We start from the raw sequence: 23,451 nt of genomic DNA, 5'->3' as shown, positions 1-23,451 counted from the left end.
GTATATCTGCCTTCACTTCTCTCAAAACCCTCTATTTATCCTTTCATCAGCACTCTCTGATATTGGGAAGGTTCCAGAAACTGATGGAGGAAAGCCAATGCAAATTTATCCTCCTCGAGATCCACTTGACCATAGTCCATAAGACGATCACCTGCAAACTCAGTCATGTGAAGCCTGGATAGCACATGGAGCAGAAAGCGACGTGTGCACTAAAACACACAATGGTCCGTATGTACAGACCAGAAGAGGAACAAACACACTAACATTTAAGAAAATGAAGAAAAACAGGAGCGAAGACACTATGACTGAGTGTGCAGGACCATAAACAAAAGACAGCGGCTTTCTGGCTATCACCAGCTAAGGGGGACGCTATATGTGACATCACTCCTAGGACGAGTCCCATACGCGTATGAGCTTAGCAGGATTGCTACACGACACTGTCATCTCCGACCTCACATTTTTCCCCGATTTTATCGGTAGTGAGATTATTTGTTTATTTAAATAAGTTCTGAAAGCACGGTCAGCATTTCACCCATAGCAGCTGGCCAACAAAACGCTGCCTTAGAAGACTGACAGCAGACTTACTTATAGAAATACTAATTTTACAAGTGCAGTTATGGCTTTTTTTCTCAGCCCTGGCCTCCCACCTGTCAGTAATGAACAAGTAGTGAAGGGTGAGGGTAAGGTAAGGGTATTTGTGCCAGGTATGTAAATTGTGTCATATTTGCATGAAAATATCTGTATTTAGAGAGAATCTTCTTTCCCCCATATCTCCTTTAGTTATCAACCGATTTTGAGGAAATTGGAAATGGAGTCAGGTTTTTCTTGTTTCGAGGTCCCAAGCTGTAGTTTAGTTAGTTTATGCGTTAATCTGGTGCTGCGTGTCAGGGACTGTGGGTGCCCTCTGCCCCATCCTGTTATCACCCGGCTAACCGACGCCTACGGCCTTGGATCACAGTCCCAGGCCCCAATAAGGCTGATGCAGCAGCAGATACGGGGAGCCTGGTCGATGTGCCAAGGACACCTGCTTGCTCTGTCAGGCAGCCTGTGAAGGTACAAGCAAGGGCCCTGGGCAACCCTGACCCCGCCCTCCTGTCCTCCAGGCAACCCTGACCCCACCCTCCCATCCCCCAGGTAATGCGACCCCGTCCTCCTGTCCCCCAGGCAACCCTGACTCCACCCTCCTGTCCCCAAGGTAACAGGACCCCACCCTCCTGTCCCCCAGGTAACAGGACCCCACCCTTCCATCCCCCAGGAGACTCCAACCCCACCTTCATGCCCCCAGCACACTTGTCCCCTCTCCCCCACGAGACCCATTGCTGTCTGGGATCTACCAGCCACCCCAAGCTGCAATATGTACTCAGAAACCCCCATAGATCGCCCAAGCCCTGGTGTCTGGGGCCGTTAAGCCCTGCCAAGCGCTTGTAGCAGAGTGCCCCCAGCCTGAGCCCTGGGGTGCACGGGGCTGAGCCAGGCCACGAAGCCAGCACACCCCTGGCACAGGCAGGGACTTTCCCTTGGCAGGGAGAAGGCCCCGGAGGATGCTCACAGTTGGTGAGAAGCATCAGAGGGGTAGCCGTGTTAGTCTGGATCTGTAAAAAGGGACCAAGAGTCCTGTGGCACCTTATAGACTAACAGACGTTTTGGAGCATGAGCTTTCGTGGGTGAATGCTCACTTCCTCACACGCATGGCAGTTGGTGAGCTGGCTCCTACCCCCCTGGACACTCCCAGGACAGGGCAGGGCGTGTCATCTGGTCCCTCTGGCGCTGCCGCCCCTTGCTGCTGGCCTGCCTGGATCTGGAGACGCAGCGCCACACCAGGAAGGCCCCGAAGAGCACGGTCAGCAGGCAGAAGAGCAGACAGCACACAAACAAGACCCCGTCTAGGCTGCCCACCTTGAAGGGCGGGGGCGGGGGCTGGGGCGTGGGGGTGGGGATCTGTGGGCAGGACTCGGCACAGTCCAGGCAGGAGCACGGCTCCCCGTCGGCACTGACGGCCTCGCTGCAGCGCCAAGTCTTGCCGTTGAGCGGCACGATGCCCTCCCCAACAGCACCATTGGCGGGCACCAGCTGGAAGTCGATATCCAGCGGGGCCAGCCCGTTGCTGCTGTCCCCCTGGAAGTCCAGCCAGCGCTGGCTGGTGCACAGGGTGGCACCGTACTTGCCGCACATGGCAGCAATGGCGTAGCCACCAGTGGCAGGGATCCGGACGCCCTTGCAGGAGTCGTAGGACTGGTCAGCGAAGCTCTGGTTGTAGAAGCACTGGTACTCCAGCACGCCCACCTGGCGCGTGCCCAGGATGGTGGTGCGGTTGAAGAAGCGAGTGACGTTGGTGAAGAGGCTCTGGTTGGGGCTGCAGATGTTCTGGCAGTAGATGTTGGCAAAGTTCTCAGAGCAGGCGGGGCAGCGGGTCAGGACGGCCTGGGAGATGGCCAGGCTGAGCTGCAGGGCCACCAGCTGGTTGTAGGAGCAGCAGGCGTACGTGGTGTTCTCGCCCGTGTACAGCTGGGGGCACACCTCCTTCAGCTTGCTGAGGGTGGCGTCTTTGAGCAGCCGGGCCGGTGTGTTGGAGAGGCAGGGCACCGGCGACCACAGCAGGCTCACGTTGATCTCGGGGTTCCGCCCGCACTCGCCGTAGTAGGAGCAGTACCCGGCTTGGTGGATTCCTGTCAGCGCCGCTGTAGCCTGTCCCCACAGGAGAGAAAGGAGATGGGTTACCAGCAGCACGGCTGGGGAGCTGGGAGTCACTGGGGATGGGACCCACCCTAAGCCTCCAGCCCCACAACCCAGGGACACCCCAGTGCAAGACTGACCCTTACGACCCAACCCCCAACCTGGGGGCACCCCCAGTGTGAGCCAACCACCTGCACCCCAACACCCAACTCGGGGACACCCCCAGTGTGAGCCAACCACCTGCACTTGACCCCCAACTCGGGGACACCCCCAGTGTGAGCCAACCACCTGCACCCCAACCCCCAACTTGGGGCTACCCCCAGTGCAAGACTGACCCCCCTGACCCAACCCGGGGACACCCCAGTGTGAGCTGATCACCTGCACCCCGACCCCCAACCCAGAAACCCTCCCAGTGGGAGACCGACCCCCCACCCTGACCCCCAACATGTGACTCTGACCCAGTGCCTTGACAGCACCACATGACCCCTCCTAGAGTGCGACTGACCCCCAACCACACAACCCCCAACCTAATGAGACCATCCTCCTCACCCCAACTCCCAACCCTGTGATTCCCCCCAGCATAAGCTCAGCACCAGGCCCTGCACCTGCCTTGCCCTCCCACCCAGCTGAGAGCTTTCACACCGCCTGGCCAGCTGCTCCCCGCGCCCCCTATTTCCAAACTGCCTCTGAATTCTTTTCAACTCCCTCAAGATCGTTTTTTGACCCAACATCTTTCTGAACTTTAAAATGGGGAATTTTCCAGATCAAGCGAGTTTGAGTTTGGAAAACTGTCGGGTGCCCGAGCCGACCAATCAAACTGGCAGCAGCCCCACTGTGCCCAGCCCTGGACCTGCGGCAGGATTCGGGGGGAGCTAGGAGCTGGCCCTGGCAAGGAGCTTAATGACTTCTTTGTTTCGGTTTTCACCAAGAAGATTGGTGGTGATTGGACGTCTAGCACAGTGAATGCCAGTGAAAATGACGTAGGATAAGAGGCTAAAATAGGGAAAGAACAAGTTAAAAATTATTTAGACAAATTAGATGTCTTCAAGCCACCAGGGCCTGATGAAATGCATCCTAGAATACTCAAGGAGCTGCCTGAGGAGATATCTGAGCCATTAGTGATTATCTTTGAAAACTCATGGAAGACAGGAGAGATTTCAGAGGACTGGAAAAGGGCAAACATAGTGCCCATCTATAAAAAAGGAAACAAGGAGAACCTGGGGAATTACAGACCAGTCAGCTTAACTTCTGTACCCAGAAAGATAATGGAGCAATTAATTAAACAATCAATTTGTAAATATCTAGAAGATAATGAGGTGATAAGTAACAGTCAGCATGAATCTGCCAAGAACAAATCATGTCAAACCAACCTGATAGCTTTCTTTGTCAGGGTAACAAGCCTTGTGGATATGGGGGAAGCAGTAGACATGGTATATTTTGACTTTAGTAAGGCTTTTGATATTATCTCACATGGCCTTCTCATAAACAAACTAGGGAAATGCAGCCTAGATGGAGCTACTATAAGGTGGGAGCATCACTGGTTGGAAAACCGTTCCCGGAGAGTAGTTAGTGGTTCACAGTCCGGCTGGAAGGGCATAACCAGTGGGGTCCCACGGGGATTGGATCTGGGTCCGGTTCTGTTCAATATCTTCATCAATGATTTAGATAATGGCACAGATAGTACACTTATAAAGTTTGCAGATGATACCAAGCTGGGCGGGGTTGCAAGTGCTTTGGAGGATAGGATTAAAATTCAAAATGATCTGGACAAACTGGAGAAATGGTCTGAAGTAACTAGGATGAAATGAAATAAGGACAAATGCGAAGTGCTCCGCTTAGGAAGGAACAATCAGTTGCACACACACAAAATGGGCAATGACTGCCTAGGAAGGAGTCCTGTGGAAAGGGATCTGGGGGTCAGAGTGGATCACAAGCTAAATATGAGTCAACAGTGTAACGCTGCTGCAAAAAAACCGAACATAATTCTGGGCTGGATTAGCAGGAATGTTGTAAGCAAGACACAAGAAGTAATTCTTCCGCTCTACTCCATGCTGACTAGGTCTCAACTGGAGTATTGTGTCCAGTTCTGGGTGCCACATTCCAGGAAAGATGTGGACAAATTAGAGAAAGTCCAGAGAAGAGCAACACAAAAGGTCTAGAAAACGTGACCTATGAGGGAAGATTGACAAAATTGGGTTTGTTTAGTCTGGAGAAGAGAAGACTGAGAGGTGACATGATAACAGTTTTCAGTTACATGAAAGGTTGTTTCAAAGAGGAGGGAGAAAAATTGTTTTTCTTAACCTCTGAGGACAGGACAAGAAGCAATGGGCTTAAATTGCAGCAAGGGCAGTTTAGGTTGGACATTAGGCAAAAGTTCCTAACTGTCAGGGTGGTTGAGTGCTTGAATAAATTGCCCAGGGAGGTTGTGGAGTCTCCATCACTGGAGATTTTTAGGAGCAGGTTAGACAAACACCTGTCAGGGATGGTCTAGATAATACTTAGTCCTGCCATGAGGCAGGGGACTGGACTAGATGACCTCTCGGGGTCCCTTCCAGTCCTAGCATTCTATGAACGCACCCCCCACACACATGAATGCACCTGCCCACAAACATCCTCGCCGATGCCAGCGTGAGTCCCACCCAGTGCTGGGGACAATGCCAGTCCCACCAGCCCAGAAACTGGGCACCCCTTAACCACGGAGCAGGGGCAGCTGGCTGAGCTGCCCCTCCGCACAGCACCCTCGCCATTGCGGTCGGAGAGATCCCCACTGGGGGCAGAGGCAGGCATCTTCGGCCAGTGGGGCTGTGATCACCCCCTGCCCACGGACTATGGGCTCAGACCCCTGCGTAGGGACCCCTCAACTCCATCAGACCTTTGGACACTGAAAGCGTTGGCCGGATTGGGGCCAGTGCCCCCTAGAGGGGAAAGGCCCCGTGTTCCCTCCCCTGCCCCCCCCGAGCCAGCCAGTCCCTGCCCTGGGGGTGGATCGGAGCCTGCCCATTCCCTGCCCATCCTTGAAGCTGTCCCAGACTGGCACAATCACCCTGTTTTTGGAAGAGACGATGCCAGCCCAGCCCAGTTCCCTGGGTGGCTCCAGGAGGCCTCCAGCAGCTGTTCTGTATAAGGGTCCCCTGCCCTCCCCACACTCCCCAGACCCCGCCAAACAGCTGGGGCAGTGGGGAGTGATTGGCCATGCCCAGGACTCACTCACCAGGTCCAGGGTGGCGCTGAGCAGCACCAGGGTGAGCGGGAAGTGGCCCAGCATCCTCTCAGTGTCGCCAGCCCTGGAGGAGCAGATGGCAGTGGGAGCCCAGGGCCAGGTCTGCCCCACCCCCACAGGCCCTGCATTAATGCAACTACTGCCTGCTATTAGCCCGGCTGGCCTGATGGCCAGGAAGCCAATCAGACTGCACCACAGCCGTAAATCCCTTGTATCATTAACTTGGGGGCAGGCCATCTGGGGCAACAGGAGCTGCTGTTACACATATTCTAACGGGGATTTTTTGGACGGGGTGGGAGTGTCTTTAAAACAAACAAACTGAAAACTAGAAATCCCAGCATGTGGGGTCATGTTGACACCCCTCTGGGTCAACAGCCGAGCTGCACCCTTCAGATCTCCGCCACCTGAGCTACTGCAGAAAGTGACAGCAGTAGTAGGTTGTCATCCTCTGCATGGACCAGCACTAGCAGGGGACGGGACAAACACTCTGCCAGGGGGTTCATGGGTTTTTCTGACAGCAGAGGAAGGGTGAGACTCAGGACTCCTGGGTTCCATGCCAGGCTCTGGAGGGGAGCATCTGTTGTGGGCACAGACACTTCTGCCCGTTTCTCCCAGAACAGATTTGACCCTCACTGCCCCACCCCCTCTAACTTGTCCTCGGCCCAGTCCTGTCTCCCCTGCCCCGCCCGGCTCCACGTCCCAGACCCAGTCTTCCCCGTCCATCCAGCCACCCTCATAGGGGGAAGCCCCACAGTCACATCATACTGACCAGCACAAGGACTCCTCGGGCAGCAACTGTCCTCTGCATTTCGCGGTCTCTACATAGGTTTGAGAATCAGGCCATGCTGCCTCCTTTCCAGCCAGCTGCATCGTCGAACCACCTCCCCCCCCCCCCCAGGCGCCCCCCTGCAAAACTTGCTCTGGGGATCCCTCCGCTCATCCGCCCCAGCTGTCCTGTCCCAACACAAGTCGGCGTTGGCTGCTCACCTTGCCGACCCCGGGGATCTCCGGGGATACTGCAGGTTTGGGTGATGAGTTTCGCATTAGTTGTGCGTGAGGTGCAGCTAATGTGCAGCAATCGCCGGGAGTGTGCCAGTTCCCAGGCAGAGAGCCTTTTCGTTAGCGCCCTGCCTCACTGCTCCCCTCCCGTCCCAGACTCCTTGTCCCAATCTGCACAGGAGAGCCAGGCTCCCGGCCTGCCCTCACGCTGGCCACTACCCAGGGCCAGTTCCAGGCACCAGCCGAGCAAGCTCGTGCTTGGGGCGGCAGATTCTACGGGGCGGCTTCCGCCCAATCCTAGGGCAGCACGGCTGCTTTTTTTATTTGTTTTGTTTGCTGATCCGGCCGCCCTGTAGGGGGCGGCGGTGCGGAGGAGGGGAGCGCCCTGCTGGGAGTGGGCTGAGCGCTCCGTCTGCCCCAGCCGGTGCCAGGTCTGTAGCAAGCCTGTCAGGGCAGCCCGCATCCTTCCCTCCCCGCCGACCGGATCGGTGCGGAGCCCGCCCGGCAGGCAGCAATCGAGGCCGAGTGGCGAGCGCCCCACTGAAGCCCTGGCTGCCCCCCTTCTCTCTCTCCCCCTGCTCCTTCCCCCTCCCACGTCTGCAGCGCAGGGAGTCTCCCTGCATCCTGGCTCCGGCCGCCCCACAGGTTTGTTTGGGTTTTTTCCTGCTTTGCCGCTCTGGCCACGCCACAGATTTTTTTTGGTTTTTTTGCTTGGGGCGGCAAAAAAGCCAGAGCTGGCCCTGCCGGAGGATCGATTGCAGGGCACGTCCTGCTCAGCTCCTGCAGCCCTGGGACGGAGCACGCTCAGTCACTTTGCGGGGACAGAGCATGCTCAGTGCATTCAGAATCATCAGAAGTTAGCAGCCAAACTCTAACAAGTCTCTACTGGGCACTTGCTGCAAAGATTTTTCAAAGGCTCGTAACTTGGCCAAATGTGGGTGTATTTTCAGGAGAACAGCAAAAGGCCCCTCCCGGCCACTGGGGCGACCCCATGCTCCAAAGCTTGGGGATGCTAGAGCTTCTCACCCAAAGGTTATAAGCGGGTTTTTTAAAACATGGACAAAACAATGTATTTTTCCGCTGATCTCCTTGGAAACATCTAGGCTGAAACTTTTCTGAACTCGCAGCTCGAGGCAGATGCTCGGCCTGGAAAATTTCCACCCAAAAGCCCAACTTGAGCCAAAGCAGCTGCAAACAGGATCGTGCATTGGCGGGCGCCGGACGACTTTGAGGAGAGATGCTGCTACCGGCTCTGCCTGTGATAAAGAAGGGTGTGAGCCCGGTGCGGCTCGGTCTGATTCACTGCAACACATCTGCCCCAGGTGGAACTGAGCAGCACACGTAGCCTTGCACATCGGCAATAAAAGCCGTCGAGATAAAGGCTATCACGGAGAAATTAGATCAGGGTTCGAGGGCAACGCAAAGTGTTTTCCTGAACAGAGCAGGAACTCCTCTCCCCCACCGAGTGCCAAGTCAGTGGGTTCTAAGTGGGGGAGGGGCCTGGCCCGTGGCTGAAGGGGTAGGTGGGTGGGGGAGGGCAGTGGCTTTGAGCGTGGGCTGGTAGGGGGCTGGTAGGCTGGGGTTGGTGTGTGATGTGGATGTGTGGTTGGGTGGCTGGGGGGTAGGTGAGAAGTTGGCGCATGGGGATGGGGTGGCTGGTTGCGGTGGCAGGGGTAAGGGTAAGTGTGTGATGTGGGCCTGGAGATGTCTGGTTGTAGTGGCTGGCGGCAGGTGTGAGGTTGGGGGGTGAGTGGCTGGGGTTGGGGTGGCTGGTTGTGGTGGCTGGTAGTAGGTGAGGGAGTTGGGGGTGTGGGGCTTGATGTGTAGTTGGGGTGTGAGTGGCTGGGGGTGGAGTGGCTGGTTGTGGTGCCTGGGGGTAGGTGTGGGGCTGGGGGTGCGCAGTGTAGGGGTGGGGTGTGTGGTTGTGGTGGCTGGGGGTAGGTGTGGGGCCGGGCGTGTGCACTGTGTGTGTGGGGGGTGAGTGGCTGAGGGTGAGGTGTCTGGTTGTAGTGGCTGTGGGGCGGGGGTTGGTGTACAGCTGGCGGCTCCCCACACTGCTGAGGGATCCAGCGGCTGAGTCCCCAGGCGCTTCTCCCCTCTGGTGTCTGTGCAGAGCCCCAGCCCGGCGTCTTGTGGCGTCCCCTGCACATGCACGGCGTGCGAGCCACCTTACCTGATCGCACAGAGCACGTGGGCCCCTGCGCTGACAATCAGCCTCCCCGGTGGCCAAGCGCTGTCTCGCAGAGCGTCCCGGGGCCCCCGGAGCACCTTAACCCTCACCATAGAGTGGGAAACCCTACTCATAGGAACCTTAACCCTAGGGTGGGAAGCCATACCCATAGGAACCCTAATCCTAGCTCCAAGTGCCCTACCCATAGGAACCCTGATCCTAGGGCAGGAAGCAGTACCCATAGGAACCCTTATCCTAGGGCGGTAAGCCCTACCGATAGGAACCCTAACCCTAGCTCCAAGTGCCCTACCGATAGGAACCCGAATACTAGCTACAAGTGCCCTACAAGTAGGAACCCTAACCCAAGGGCGGGAAGCCCTACCCAGATGAACCCTAACCCTAGCTCCAAGTGCCCTACCCATAGGAACCCTAACCCTAGCTCCAAGTGCCCTACCCAGAGGAATCATAACCCTAGGGCGGGAAGCGCTACCCAGAGGAATCCTAACCCTAGGGCGGGAAGCCCTACCCATAGGAACCCTAATCCTAGTTCAAAGTGCCCTACCCAGATGAACCCTAACCCTAGGGCGGGAAGCCCTACCCATAGGAACTCTGACCCTAGCTCCAAGTGCTGTACCCATAAGAACCCTCACCCTACGGTGGGAAGTCCTACCCATAGGAACCCTAATTCCAGTTCCAAGTGCTCTACCCATAGGAACCCTCACCCTAGGTTGGGAAGCCCTACCCATAGGAACCCTAACCCTAGGGCAGGAAGCCCTACCATTAGGAACCCTAACCCTAGTTTCAAGTGCCCTCCCTATAGTAACCCTAATCCTAGCTTCAGGTGCCCTACCCATAGGAACCCTAACCCTAGCTCCAAGTGCCCTACCGATAGGAACCCAAATACTAGCTCCAAGTGCCCTACCCAAAGGAATCGTAACCCTAGGGTGGGAAGCCCTACCCAGAGGAATCGTAACCCTAGGGTGGGAAGCCCTACCCAGAGGAATCGTAATCCTAGGGCGGGAAGCGCTACCCAGAGGAATCCTAACCCTAGGGCGGGAAGCCCTACCCATAGGAACCCTAATTCTAGTTCAAAGTGCCCTACCCAGATGAACCCTAACCCTAGGGCGGGAAGCCCTACCCATAGGAACTCTGACCCTAGCTCCAAGTGCTGTACCCATAAGAACCCTCACCCTACGGTGGGAAGTCCTACCCATAGGAACCCTAATTCCAGTTCCAAGTGCCCTACCCAGAGGAATTGTAACCCTAGGGCGGGAAGCCCTACCCAGAGGAATTGTAACCCTAGGGCGGGAAGCCCTACCCAGAGGAATCGTAATCCTAGGGCGGGAAGCGCTACCCATAGGAACCCTCACCCTAGGTTGGGAAGCCCTACCCATAGGAACCCTAACCCTAGTTTCAAGTGCCCTTGCCATAGGTACCCGAATACAAGCTACAAGAGCCCTACCCATAGGAAACCTAAGCCTAGGGCGGAAAGCAGTACCCATAGGAACCCTAACCGTAGCTCCAAGTGCCCTACCCTTAGGAACCCTAACCCTAGGGCGGGAAGCCCTAACCATAGGAACCCTAACCCTAGCTCTAAGTGCCCTACCCATAGGAACCCTGATCCTAGAGCAGGAAGCACTTCCCACAGGAACCCTTATCCTAGGGTGGGAAACCCTACCCATACGAACCCTAACCCTAGCTCCAACTGCCCTACCCATAGGAACCCTAACTCTAGAGTGGGAAACCCTACCCATACGAACCCTAACCCTAGCTCCAACTGACCTACCTATAGGAACCCTAACCCTAGCTCCAACTGCCATACCCATAGGAACCCTAACCCTAGGGCAGGAAGCCATACCCATAGGAACCGTAATCCTAGCTCCAAGTGCCCTACCCATCAGAACCCTGACCCTAGGGCGGGAAGCCCTACCCATAGGAACTCTAGGGCACTTGGAGCTATGGTTACCTATAGGAACCCTCACCATAGAGTGGGAAGCCCTACCCATAGGAACCCTCACCCTAGCTCCAAGTGCCCTACCCTTAGGAACCCTGACCCTAGCTCCAAGTGCCTTACCCATAGGAACCCTCACCCTAGGGTGGGAAACCCTACCTACTGGAACCCTAACCATAGCTCCAAGTGCCCTACCGACAGGAACCCTAACCCTAGGGTGGGGAGCCCTACCCATAGGAACCCTAACCTTAGGATGGGAAGCCCTAGCCATAGGAACCCTAATCCTAGCTCCGAGTGCCCTACCCATAGGAACCCTAACCCTAGGTTCAAGTGCCCTACCCATAGGACCCATAACCCTAGGGCGGGAAGCCCTACCCATAGGAAACCTAACCCTAGGGCGGGAAGCCCTACCCATAGGAACCCTCACCCTAGCTACAAGTGCCATACCTATATTAACCCTAATCCTAGCGCAAGAAATCCTATCCATAGGAACCCTAACTCTAGCTCCAAGTGCCCTACCTGTAGGAACCCGAACCCTAGCGCAGGAAGCCCTACCCATAGGAACCTTAACCCTAGGGCAGAAAGTCCTACCCATAGTAACCCTATCCCTAGTTCCAAGGGCCCTTCCCATAGGAACCTTAATCCTAGTTACAACTTCCCCACCCATAGAAACCCTAACCCTGGGGCGGGGAGCCCTGCCCATAGGAACCCTAACCCTAGCTCCAAGTACCCTACCCGTAGGCAGTGATGAGCTGGAGCCGGTTCCCATCGGTTTGCGGGAACCGGTTGTTAAATTTAGAAGCCCTTTTGGAACCGGTTGTCCCTCGTGGGACAACCGGTTCCAAAAGGACTTTTAAATTTAACAAAAGCTCCAGCATCTCCCTGCCCTTCCCCCAGCCCCAGCTCACCTCACTCCACTTCTGCCTCCTCCCCGGATGCTCCCGAGGCTTCTCCTCCCCCTCCCCGGCTTCCTGCTAATCAGGGGTTCGCGCGGGAAGCCTGGGAGAGCTGAGAAGGAAGCAGCGGCTTCCCGCAGGTGAGCTGGGGCAGGGGTGCGGGGTGCGAGGAGGGCTCCAGGCGCCGCACAGCTCCGGCCTGGCCCTTGCCCCCATCCCTGGGTGGCGCAGCTCTGGCCCAGTCCTGACCTCCTCCAGCCAGGCGTCGCAGCTCTGGCTCGATCCCAACCTCAGCTGGCCGGCACGGCTCCGGCCCAGCCCCGGCCAGCTGGGTGCCCCGGCTCTGGTCCGAACCCCGGCCGAGTGGCCCAGCCCGGACCCGGTAAAGCAGTGCAGTAAGGGGGCAGAGAGCATGAAGGGGGGTGTTGGATAGAGGGCAGGGGAGTTGGGCGGGGGGTGGATTCGTGTCAGGGCAGTCAGAGAGCAGGGAACAGGGGGATTGAATGGGGGCAAGAGTCCCGGGGGGGGCAGTCAGGAAGGAGCAGGGTTTGGATGGGTTGGCAGGGGGCAGTCGGGACAGGGAAGGGGGGTGGATGGGGCAGGGGTCCGGGGGGAGCTGTCAAGGAACATGGGGGGTTGGATGGGGCAGGAGTCCCGGAGGGGGGTGAGGAGGGGGGAACCGGTTGTTAATATTTTGGCAGTTCATCACTGGTTGCGTGTGCTGGCCGCGGTACAGACCCAGGCCTGATCTCCAGGGATTTCAATGGCAGAGACCTTTGGGGAGCACGGCCGGCCTTGCGGGGGTGGGCGCCATATGGCAGTGCAGGGTGGAGTCGAAGCTGCTCCTGGCTGGCAGGGGAGCACCTGCGGGCGGGGGGGGGGAGGGATCGGTTACATACAGATCTGGCTCCTCCCTCCCCGACCGTCCTCTGCACCCCTAGGGGCTGTGAGGGGGGGTGAGGAGCAACGCCGAGCACTCGGGGCACCCAGGTCACTTTCCTCACCGGGGCAGCTGCTCTCCTGTCCTCCCTTTACGCAGCCCAGCCCTGATGTGGCTCCACACCCCCCCCCCCACAGGTGGTGCAGGGTTTAGGGGTGCAGGATGGGGGTGCAGGGGATGGGGGCGCAGGTGGTGCAGTGCGGGGTTTAGGGGTGCAGGATGGGGGTGTGGGGTTTAGAGGTGCAAGATGGGGGTGCAGGTGGCACAGTGCAGGGGCTAGGGTGCAGAATGGGGGCACAGGTGGCGCAGTGCAGAGGCTGGGGTGTAGGATGGGGTGCAAGGGTGGGGCACAGGTGGTGCAGTGTGGAGGTTGGGGGGTGCAGGGGCTAGGGGTGCAGGTGGCGCCATACAGGGTTTAGGGGTGCAGGATGGGGTGCAGGTGGCGCAGTGCAGGGTTTAGGGGTGCAGGTGGCGCAGTGCAGGGTTTAGGGAGATGCAGCCAGCCGTGGTCCCACCAGAGCCTCCCATCTCCATAGTGAGGGTTGTCAGGGAAACAGTAGGAAACAGTGCCATCTCCATAGCGACCGTATATTCTGCTTTCCCTTGCCAAGGGCCGGCTGGAAATAGGTGGGGGGCACGGGGCTGAAGTGGGCTGGAGGGGGGCAGGCAATTGCTCCCGGCCCCTCCCTGAGCCTGCAGAACCAGCCCCGTTCAAAGGGCCATAGGCCCAAGTCCCTTTTCCCAGCCAGGCGCCCCGAGCAAGGCAGCCCAGGGCCTCAGGCAGCTGTGCCAGGGAGCTGCCCGACAGCCCTGCCCCAGACCCCACAGGGCATCCCCCACAGCCAGGCTGGTCCAACCCCCGTCAGTGCGGATGGGTCATGCCAATGCCCCTCCCTGGGCAGTGCACACTACCCACTAGGCAACACTCCCTCCCCTGCAGTGGCGTAAGCCCCCTTGGGTTATGTGCCTGGCACGTCTCTCTGAGGCACTTCCCTGGCCCCAGGCGCTGGGCACCTCGCCGCCCCTCTTCCCTGGACCCCGCAGGCAGCTGACATGGAGAGCCTGAGCCACGAGGGCTTGAGGGGTATCAGTGGGAGTCCGATACCCATTGAGAGTCGTCCGAAGCGCTGGCCAAGGCACTGGGGGAGAACTGGGAACTGACGCAGGGTCTCCTAGGTGCACCCACTGGGCCACCCGGCCCTACTCCTGTTCCATCACCAGCCTCTGCTTTCTGCCAGGGCCGTGGGGGCCGGGCCTTGCGGGCAGCTTCCCAGGGGAGGAGACGTGGGACTCCAAGGTGGGGAAATCTTAGCGTGGCCGAGGGCTCTAAGTGCCTCCTGCTTTGTTATAATCCTATGGCCTTGTCCAATCACTTTCCTCCGAGGATCTCAAAGTGCCTCCCTGACCTTCATCCACTGAGCCTCTCAAGGTAGGTCAATGCTATCCCCCTGTTAGAGGTGGGGAAACTGAGGCATGGAGTAGGGCCATGCAGTAAATGGAACAGAGCCTGGGTCGCCCACTCTGACCAGACCACATAGTGCAGCAAGGTCAGAGTCGGAGGGGTCAAGATCAGAAGGGACCAGTTCACCCAGTCTGACCCCACCAGCACCCACACACCCACCAACCAAAGACCGCAGCCCTCAGGAGCCTGGGCTGGCATGTGCCCCAGAACTGAAGTGCCCAGTGCCCCGCAGTGGCAGGGATGATGAAGTGAGACACACTCAGACAACCTGGCATCTGACCTGGGGGAAACAGGCCCACAGCGAGACCTGGGATGTGAGCCAGACCCGGCCGGCCACACGCCTGAGACAGCGAGAGCTCGGTGCCACCAGAGCCCAGTCCTCCCCACTGGCCATCTCCAGCTGGCACCACCCCAACGCTTCAGAGGTCAGTGACTTAAAAACCCTCCCAGGTTTGATCAAACCACTAGCCTACGCTCCCGCTGCCACCAGCTCACTGGGGAGCTGGTGGCTCCAGCCATCCCTTCGGCTTTCCAGGAAACCCCTTGGGGTCAGCACAGCCAGGAGGCGGCTGCTCCTGCTTCACACACCCTGTGAATGGGCTCTTTGCCCCACACCACCAAAGCCGAACGCTGTCTGGGGCCCGAACGCAGAGGTAGAGAAGTTTAGACTAAAACTAGGGTGCAAACTATTGGCTGGGAGGGAAACGAACCCCTGGGGTGACTCCCCCGCCCATGGGTTCCCCGCCCTGGGCGTGGAAAATCAAGGGCTGGTTTCCTAGCAGACCTGCCCAGGAATGACTGGGGGCAGGTCTCTGGCCTGTAACCACACTAGGTTCTGGGAACCCCCATGTGCCAGCAGAACTGGTACTAGGCACGTGCTGGTCATCGGTGCCCTCTAGTGGCTGGTCCGTGAATCTGCCAGCTGGCATCGCACATGGGCCTTTCCCCCACCGGCGTCCCTGGACTCAAAGCCAGCTGGCAGGACGGACACAGTCATTGCCATGGGGTCCCACCACACCTGGGTGCCCCCCTGCTGCGGAGAGCCCTGGTTCTTCAGGGCGACTGTCCCCGGCGGAGGGGGAAGCATGTCCCGTGCTGTGAGTGGAGGAGGGGAGGTGATGCCACCTCAGAGACGTGACTCCAAGCCCCTTTAGGGGGGGCCAGGTGTGTTATGGGGCCCTCAGATCACCCTTCCCCCCAAGCCCCAGGGATTTTGAACTGCCGGCGCTGGGACCAGGGAGGGGAGCTGGCCTGTAGCCGGCAGTAAAGCTGGTCACAAAGGCGGGTGGCTGGGAGCGGCCTTTGGCCCTGCTTTAAGAACTGGGGGAAGAGTCCCGTGATGTGGCACGAGCCAGAAGAGACCCCAGCCCTAGCCCTGGCCCTGCACCACCAGGAGCAAAGGGGCTGGCTCATGCCTAGTAGCAAAGCTGAGCCGGGAGAAGGATACAGCTCTACCCCCAGCCACCTCTTGGACCTTATCAGCAGCTCCAGGCCAACTTGTGGCCTCTGATCTCCGGGGCCCAGCGTGAGCCCCCCAACCACTGAGTCCCTGGGGTATAGCAGCTCCCCCCCCCCCAATGTGACTGCCCCTGCAGAGAACTCAGCCCAGAGGCAGCAGCCAGAGCCGGGCAGCCCTTCGGCTCCCAGACTGAGGCAGCAGAGCCTGGAGGTCAGGGGCCAGGAGGAAGTGAGAATTCTCTGTAATATTTTTATGAAGCTGGTGTGCCTCAGTTTCCCCTAGCTGCTGCACTGTTCCCTAGTGGGGGAAGGGGTGTTTGCTCTGGGGGCAGGCTAGGACACAGGTGTGAATGGCGCCCAGGTGTCCTTAGGGGGCTTGATCTCCATAGCCGTGGAGACTCCAGACAATGGCAAATTCCACGCCCGGGACATGGAACCTGACAACTGACCCCACCTCTCAGCATCTCCCCAACTGGCGGACACAGGACATGGGGGTGGAGGAAGGTGGGAGTTCAGCGTGGGCTGCGGGAAGCTGTTGGGGCACTGAGGGCTCACCCTGGAGGAAGAGTGAGACCCGTGAGGGGGCACAGAGCCCAGCCTGACCCCAGCGAGCAGAAGAGACCCACTCCCAACCCCATCCCACACCCAGGGATTAAAAGCTGCCCACCCCTGGGAGAGGGCACCATTCTGGGGCCCCCTGGCCTGGGCCAGGACTGACGCGTGGCCAGTAGGCTCAGCCCCTGAACACAGCCTGAGGCGGCTGCCCCGAACCACACAGGGGCTGCATTTCCCCTCACTTGGCCAGCAAAGCCCTTTGAACGCTGCTCCCCAGCGCCCCCAGCAGAACAGCCTGGCAGCTGCTCCACAGCGGGCTCTCTGGGCCAGGCGCCCACTGTGGGTTGCTCCAAGCCCCCAGGAAGTCTCCCCCAGACACGGCCTCGCAGGGCTGTGACCCACCTCCAGGGCGCGAAGGGAGCTCAGGCAGGGCAGCCCAGTCACCTGTGGCCCCTCGGTGGGTGTCCGTGGGCTGCTGCAGGGGGCTGTTCCCAGCTCCACCGCCCCGGCTCACACCTCCATCCAGCTGGAGGAGCAGGGGAGAAATGCCAGGGGGCTCCCCCAGTGGTAACGGGGTAGCCACCATATCGAGCGGTTGTGGCACATCTCAAGCCATGGCAAAGGAGCCGAAAAGCACCCGGGAAAGGCGGCAGCCAAAAGCACTGGCACCAGGATGATCCAGGCTCAGGCCTGCATCAGCCACAGGGCCCATGGGAGTCAGCTCACGAGCTTGGAGGGGGCAGCAGGGGCAGGGCCCCAGCCTAGATCGCAGCAGCCCCAGGTTCGATTCCCTGCTCCACCCCAGAGCCCCAGGGAGCTTGGTACAGGGACCAGGGGGTGAACATTTCACACCGCATGGCAGAGCACCCCCCCTCCCCCGCTCTGGGGACATGGTGGGCCAGGGATGGATCTGTCTCCGCTCGGGGAGGTGGAGAGAAAAACCCCTCACAGCTGCAGGAAGCGCCCACACGGCCTGAGGCAAAGGGGGACGCCAGCCCTGCCGATAACCGGACTGGTGCCAGGTGCCCAGCACTGCGGGAACATTCACACGCCCCAGGGACCAGCAGCTCACGGCTCTCCCAGGCCAGGGGACGCCGAGGAGCCAAGCTCCCAGGGTAGCCCCCTTGCCAACGCTCCCAGCTCCGCATGCCTGCGGGAGACAGGGAGAGGATCAGGTCCCGCAGCATCAGGGAGCTCTCGCAGGTGGGAAGGGAGAACCCCCAAACACAGTCCCCGGAACAATGCCCAGACACACCTTGCGCCGTTCAAACAAGGTTTGTATTTCCAGTGGCTATTTATAAAGGGGGCAGGGCCAGGAGACAGCCTCCCGCGGGGGGACCCAGGGCAGGGCACAGCCCGACGGGCCAAGGAGCTGTGGGCAGGGGCCAAGCTCCAGGCCTAGCTGAGGTTGCCCTCGGTGCTGCTGTCCTCGTCCGGGGGCGCGGGGCCCGGCTCCAGGTAGTCAAGGATGCGCCGGTTGGCCTGGAGCAGGTACTGCTGCTGTCTGAAGTAGACTTTGAGCACCCCCTTGATGGCCACAAAGGTGATGCCGCCCTGCGGAGGAGGGGAGGAGATGATGCCAGCTGTTGTGCCAGTCCCATGACTCTGGGCATCCTCTAGCCCCCCAGCCAGCTCCCACTGAGCACCAGGGAAGGGGGCTCCCCCCTGGAGCTCTGCTGGTGCCCTGATCCACACCCCCTGCTAGCCCAGCCCTGGGTTCCCCACTCAACTCTGCCGGTGCCCCCCACTCCTGACCCGCAGCACCAGCGCTCCCACAAGCACAGTGTGGGCGGCGGTGCCAGGCTGGCCTGCCGTTTCCATGGTAGCGAGCAGATCACAGACCACAAGGTTTCTGAGCTCGGACTCCCTGGGTTTGGGGTTCTCGGGCTGGGAAGCTCCAGCTGCCACAGGGCGTGAGCCACAGCTGCTGGAGACTCAGCCCAGGCACTTTGGGCAGTGCCCCGCATGGGCGCCCCGCAGTGGCTGGCACAGGCCGGCCCCGGACTCACCAGGATGGTGCGCTGCAGGCTGGAGTCCACCCGCCGGAAGAGGAGCCTGCCCACCAGGCTGGCGACAGTGGGGAACACCAGGGCCCCGCACAGCGTTCGTGAGAGGGACGGGTGGTCGCTCTGGGGGCGGGACTCGGCCAGCGGCCCCGGGGGCACTGGGCGCCCAATCCCTGGGGAAATGGAAAGGGGAAACTGAGGCAGTGATTGGTTACTGCCAGCTGGCTGGGGAGCTCAGACCTGAACCACTCCCTACACCACCTGCCTCGGCCCCAGTGTCTGTCCCCACCTGCACTCTGCCCCTTGTCACTGTCTCTCCTCCCCCTGCCAGGCCACCAGCTGACAGTGCTGCTACCAAGCTTCCCCTCCCCCCATGGCTCTGCCCCCTCAAATCCCTTCGCTGCCAGCCTGCCCCTGCCTCAGCTGAGTGGCAGCCATGCCCAACCCCTCACCAACCTGCCCACCCACCAGCACCACCAGGGCAGCCCCAGAGCCCCCATCCCACCCACCGGCGACGCCCCGCACCTGGCACCAGGGCCTGCAGGGCCTGCAGCTTGCTGGAGTACTTCCGCCAGACACGCAGCACGTAGTCCTCCCAGCGGATCAGCCTGCCCAGCACCAGCATGACGGGGATGGTGGGCAGCCCCATGAGCAGGAAGAGGGGGTCTGCCCGCTCCATCACATCCAGCCCCTTCTTATGGCCGACCACCTGCAGCCGGGGGAGGAGGCGGCTCAGAGCCCACGCCGAGAGCTGGGCTTCCCGCGCTGGCCGGGCCGGTCGCACCCCCGCAGCACGGGCACCACGTTGCCTTCTCAGGCCAATTCCCAACAGCACCCTGCCCACACCAGCTGCATGGCCCCAGCTGTGCCCCCGCACAGCCAGCCTGGCACCCAGTAGCATCCACGGGTGCAGTCGCTCCAGTGTTCTTGCCTCTGTTCCGGAGCCTGGCGGAAGAACCAGCCCCGGCCCAGCTTGGGCCCCCTTTGGTGAACCCCCACCTGCATCACCATTACCTGCATCACCGTGACGGCCCCATAGGTGACAGCCGACCAGTACACCGTCCCCACCACGATGCCGGCCATGGCGAAGGGGCTGGCTCTGGACAGGATCTGGTCCACCTGGTGGAGGAAATACACCAGGGGCCCTGCAGGGAGATCAGAAACTCAAGCCACGCCACGTACACACCCCCCCCCCCGTATTCCCTGGGCCAGCCGCCTGCGGGGGAGACTCCAGACAGTCCCCAGGGATGAGGGCTGCCCCCACCTGCTCACAGGCAGGATCCCAGGGCTCTCAGCCCTTCCCCACCAGGCCAGACCAGGCCAGAGCCAGGAATTTCACAGGCCACACAGGCTAGTGGGTGGAGCACAAGGTCAGGAGCCAGGGACATGCCAGGGCATTGCGCCAACCTCTGTGCTCCAGGCAAAGCCACCCCACACACCCTCCATCCACTCCGCCCCTCATTAACCCCTTCACACCCACTGGCCCCATCAACCCCGTCTCCTGGTGCCCCTGGTCGCGGTCCCAGGCAAACCAAGCCCTGGCCAGGGCCCAGAGGGGCTCGCTCTGGACCCAGGCCCCCTGCCGTGCTCACCCAGCTTGGGGAAAACGATGCGGTACTCAGTGCCACACTGCGGGCAGCTCACGCTGCCCGTGCTGTTGCCCTTCTGCTTCTCGTCCAGCCAGCGCTGCAGGCAGGCCTGGTGGATCCATTTGGTGGAGCCTTTGCAGCGGCAGGGGCAGACCCACTCGGCGGCCCGGTCCTCACGCTCTGTGGCGAAGCAGACCCAGCAGTGCCTGGAGAGCAGAGAGCGCGTCAGGGACACAGGCGCACCCAGGGACCCATGCAGACCGGGGGCAGGGCAGGGCCAAACTCTGGGCCACCCGACCCCAGAGCAGGGGGATGCCTAGGGGACCCAGCGCCCCTTAACAGCCAGGTTCCCCCCCAGCATCGTTCTCCAGTCCCACCCCCATCCGGATCCTGCCCCCATCCCCTGCCCGGGCCCAGGCTCAGTGCAGGGCAGCCGGGACCCAGCCCCATCCCACGGGCCCCCAGAGCCAGGCCAAAGGGGGAGGCTGGCTGGGGTGGCAGCAGGAGGGGAATGTTCCGCAGGGAGATCGGGCCGGGCCAGTGCCGGGTTTACAATGGCACCAGTGGCTCCGTGGAGCTGGGCCCATGCTCAGAAGGGGCCCTGGCCTGCTCTGCTCGCACTGCGCCCTGAGACCCTGCCAGCCACTTGTTCCTCTTGGCCTGCTCACCCACCGGCTGAGGGCTCGTCTCTGCCCCCTGGTCCCACCCACCAGCTCCTCTCTGCCCCCTGGCCGGACCACAGGGCACCTCCGGCTCTGGGCCTCTCTGCTTCCCACCACCTGTGGGGCCCCATCTGTCTCCCCAGAGCTGAGCTGAGCTGCCTGGGACTGGTGCAGAAGCCTGGCAGGTCTTAGCTGCCCTCCAGGCAAGTGGTTCTGAGGGAGCCCGGCTGGGACAGGCCCTGGCCTGGCAGATCCCACTGCTCCCGAGGGGCTGGAGCGATTACCGGCCCAGGGACCAGCCCTGGCTGCACTGGCGGCTCAGCCCAGCAGACACAGTCACCCAGGGGCGGCTCTAGCCATTTCGCCACCCCAAGCAGGGCGGCACGCCGTGGGGGGGCGCTCTGCTGGTCGCCGGTCCTGCAGCTCTGGTGGACCTCCTGCAGGCGTGCCTGCGGATGCTCCACCGAAGCCGCGGGACCAGCGGACCCTCCGCAGGAACGCCTGCAGGAGGTCCACCGGAGTCGCCTGCCGCCCACCCGGCGACCGGCAGAGCGCCCCCCGCGGCATGCCGCCCCAAGCACATGCTTGGCGTGCTGGGGCCTGGAGCCGCCCCTACGGTCACCCCCCAGCGGACTGGTGAGTGCAGCCAGGAAGCAGGGGGTGGGGGAGTGGGTCTCTGGGGGGGGGGTCGCTGGGCTGTGAGGGGGGAAGATCTGTGTGTTGGGACACTAGGGAGTGGGGGTTCTTGGGGGGGCTGGGCAGGGGTGGTGTTGTGCATGGCACTGGGCATTTGGGGCAGGGTTGGGGGGGCTCTGACCATAGGGAATTGGGGGGGTTCTGGTGTTGGGTTGCAGGGGGGGGGGCTGTGTGGCATGGCCTGGGTCCACACCCCCAGGAAAGGGACACGCTGGCAGCACAGGGCTGGGCAGGCCACTGGGCAGCTGGAAACTGTCAGTTTGTAACTAGTGCCCTGTAACTAGCGCTCCGGGGACCGACACCCCCCACCCCCACGGGGGCCCACAAAAGGTTAATGCAGCCCTGGGCCGGCTCCAGCCCTTGGGGAGAGGGGCAGGACTCGGGAGGGGCCGAGGGGTGGGGTCGGGCTCGGTTCGGGGCCGGGCTCGGGGGCCGGGGGGGGTTGGGTTCGGGCCGGGGTGGGCCGGAGGGGGTCGGGCTCCGTTCCGGCCGGGGTAGAGCGGGGCGGGGCTCGGGACGGGGTTCGGGCCCGGCTGGGCTCGGTTCCGGCCGGAGGGGGTTCGGGCTCGGTTCCGGCCCAGGCCGGGGACCCCCAGCGCTCACCTCTCCTCGGCCGGCTCGGCCATGGCGGACGGGCCGCTCACACCCCCGGGCGGCGCCGAGGCCCGGCCATCGCCGGCCGCCGGCCCGAGCGAGCGCGCAGCCAGCCGGAATCCGCGGGGCGCTGCCCCTGCGCCGGGCTGGGCTGGGCCGGGTCGCGGTTCTCCCTCGGCAGCTCCGAGGCGCCTCGTCCCGCTCTCGGCTCTGGCGCAGCTTAGCCCTGGGCGGCCCCGCAGCCTTGAGCCCGCCCCGCAGGCCCCGGAGCGCGGCGCGGCCTGATTCTTAACAGGCCCGGGTCTGGCCCGGGACAGGGGCAGGGCGCGCACAGCCCCGCCCGTCTAATGCCGCGGGTAGGAGGGTTAATCCCACCTGGCTCTTCTGTGGGTGCCACCTGTACAGCTCTACCCGGTCAGCAGCTTTATGCCCGTTTTGCAGATGGGGAAACTGAGGCACGACAAGGGGTACCACGGTCACCCAGCAGGCAAGGTGGCAGAGCGTGGACCTGAAGCCTGCACTCTCCAGGCCCAGCTCAGTGCACTATCCATTAGGCCACACGGCCCCTACAGTGCCAGGCTTGTGCCCTGGCTGGAATGGCACCTGGTGCAGACATCGCCTGTATTACCGGCCGAAAGCGATAGCAAAACCGCCATGGACTTCACTTGGAGCCCGGCTTCCTGTCTGATGAGTATGGCACCCGGTCCAGGCCTTTCACACCCAAGCCTGCATCACACTGCGATCCCACCGTCAGTGCTCGATTTCCGGGCCCGCTATGAATGGCCACCCATGACTTGAATTGTTTCCCACGACGTCCCTCGCAAACGGTCCCGGAAGACACCATCATGGCCCCCATTGGTGCGGGACGTCCTGGGGTCTGCAAAGCCAGAAGTGAGCGTGCAGTGTTTGCGCCGTTCACGAGGCCGGTGAAGTGTTCTGTGGGTATCATGCTGCTGGCTGAGATGGCAGATGGGGAGACATGCCACGCGGGTTTGCAGGCTTTCTAAAAAAAAGTGCAAAAATTATAAGCTGTGGATGGGATTATGGGATGGAGAAAGGAAACTTGATCCCTAGCTCCCAGAGATCCCTGTCATTTCTATCCCATGACACTTTGAAAACTTTCCCAGGTTAGGCCCCGATCCTGAGAACTGTTCTGCACAAAGGTGAGCTCACTTGGAAGAGCTTGCAGGACCAAGGCCTTACTGTGAAACTACCATGGACTTCCCAGGCCAGCAGCACTGCAGCCTCTGGCGGGCACCCAGTGATCTCTTGCTCTGGGAAGGAGGACATGCAAGTCTGGGATGAGGAATCAGAGGAGGAGCGATAGAAAAGACACATGAGGTCCCATCCCCCCAGCCAGGACCAATGCAGGAAAGTTCTCTGCTGTCTGTGCCCCAGGAAATACACACTATGAATAATTCTCACTATGGACCCACCTAGAAAATAAACAGAGATCCGGCTGGTATTTCCAGTCTTTGCCCTTTGGCTGAAGGTATTAGAACAGTAGCTTATATTTCTATATTGTGTTCCACACTTAAGTGCATTGCAACCTATATACTGAAATGCAGCCACCTCTGGAG

At 60.7% G+C, this 23,451-nt stretch overlaps 2 protein-coding genes across 2 annotated transcripts; both read right to left on the bottom strand.

The window, feature by feature from the left end:
- Positions 1-1,710: 1,710 nt before the first annotated feature.
- On the bottom strand, positions 1,711-6,109 carry LOC123363216 (NPC1-like intracellular cholesterol transporter 1). The gene is made up of 2 exons (XM_045004096.1): positions 5,885-6,109; positions 1,711-2,685 (listed from the first exon to the last, which is right to left on the bottom strand). Exons 1-2 carry the CDS (start codon positions 5,936-5,938, stop codon positions 1,711-1,713), a joined length of 1,029 nt encoding a protein of 342 aa, XP_044860031.1. The 5' UTR covers positions 5,939-6,109.
- An 11,474-nt stretch (positions 6,110-17,583) lies between these two features.
- On the bottom strand, positions 17,584-22,727 carry LOC123363215 (E3 ubiquitin-protein ligase MARCHF5-like). The gene is made up of 7 exons (XM_045004095.1): positions 22,572-22,727; positions 21,881-22,215; positions 19,923-20,125; positions 19,345-19,475; positions 18,856-19,039; positions 18,334-18,503; positions 17,584-17,878 (listed from the first exon to the last, which is right to left on the bottom strand). The coding sequence occupies exons 1-7, from the start codon at positions 22,725-22,727 to the stop codon at positions 17,723-17,725; spliced, it is 1,335 nt and encodes a 444-aa protein (XP_044860030.1). The 3' UTR covers positions 17,584-17,722.
- Positions 22,728-23,451: the final 724 nt, after the last annotated feature.

This window comes from Mauremys mutica, chromosome 2 (assembly GCF_020497125.1).
Source record: "Mauremys mutica isolate MM-2020 ecotype Southern chromosome 2, ASM2049712v1, whole genome shotgun sequence".
Taxonomy (NCBI): Eukaryota; Metazoa; Chordata; order Testudines; family Geoemydidae; genus Mauremys; species Mauremys mutica.
The sequence above is the reverse complement of the archived record's forward strand: the minus strand, read 5'-3'. Positions and strand labels throughout refer to the sequence as shown.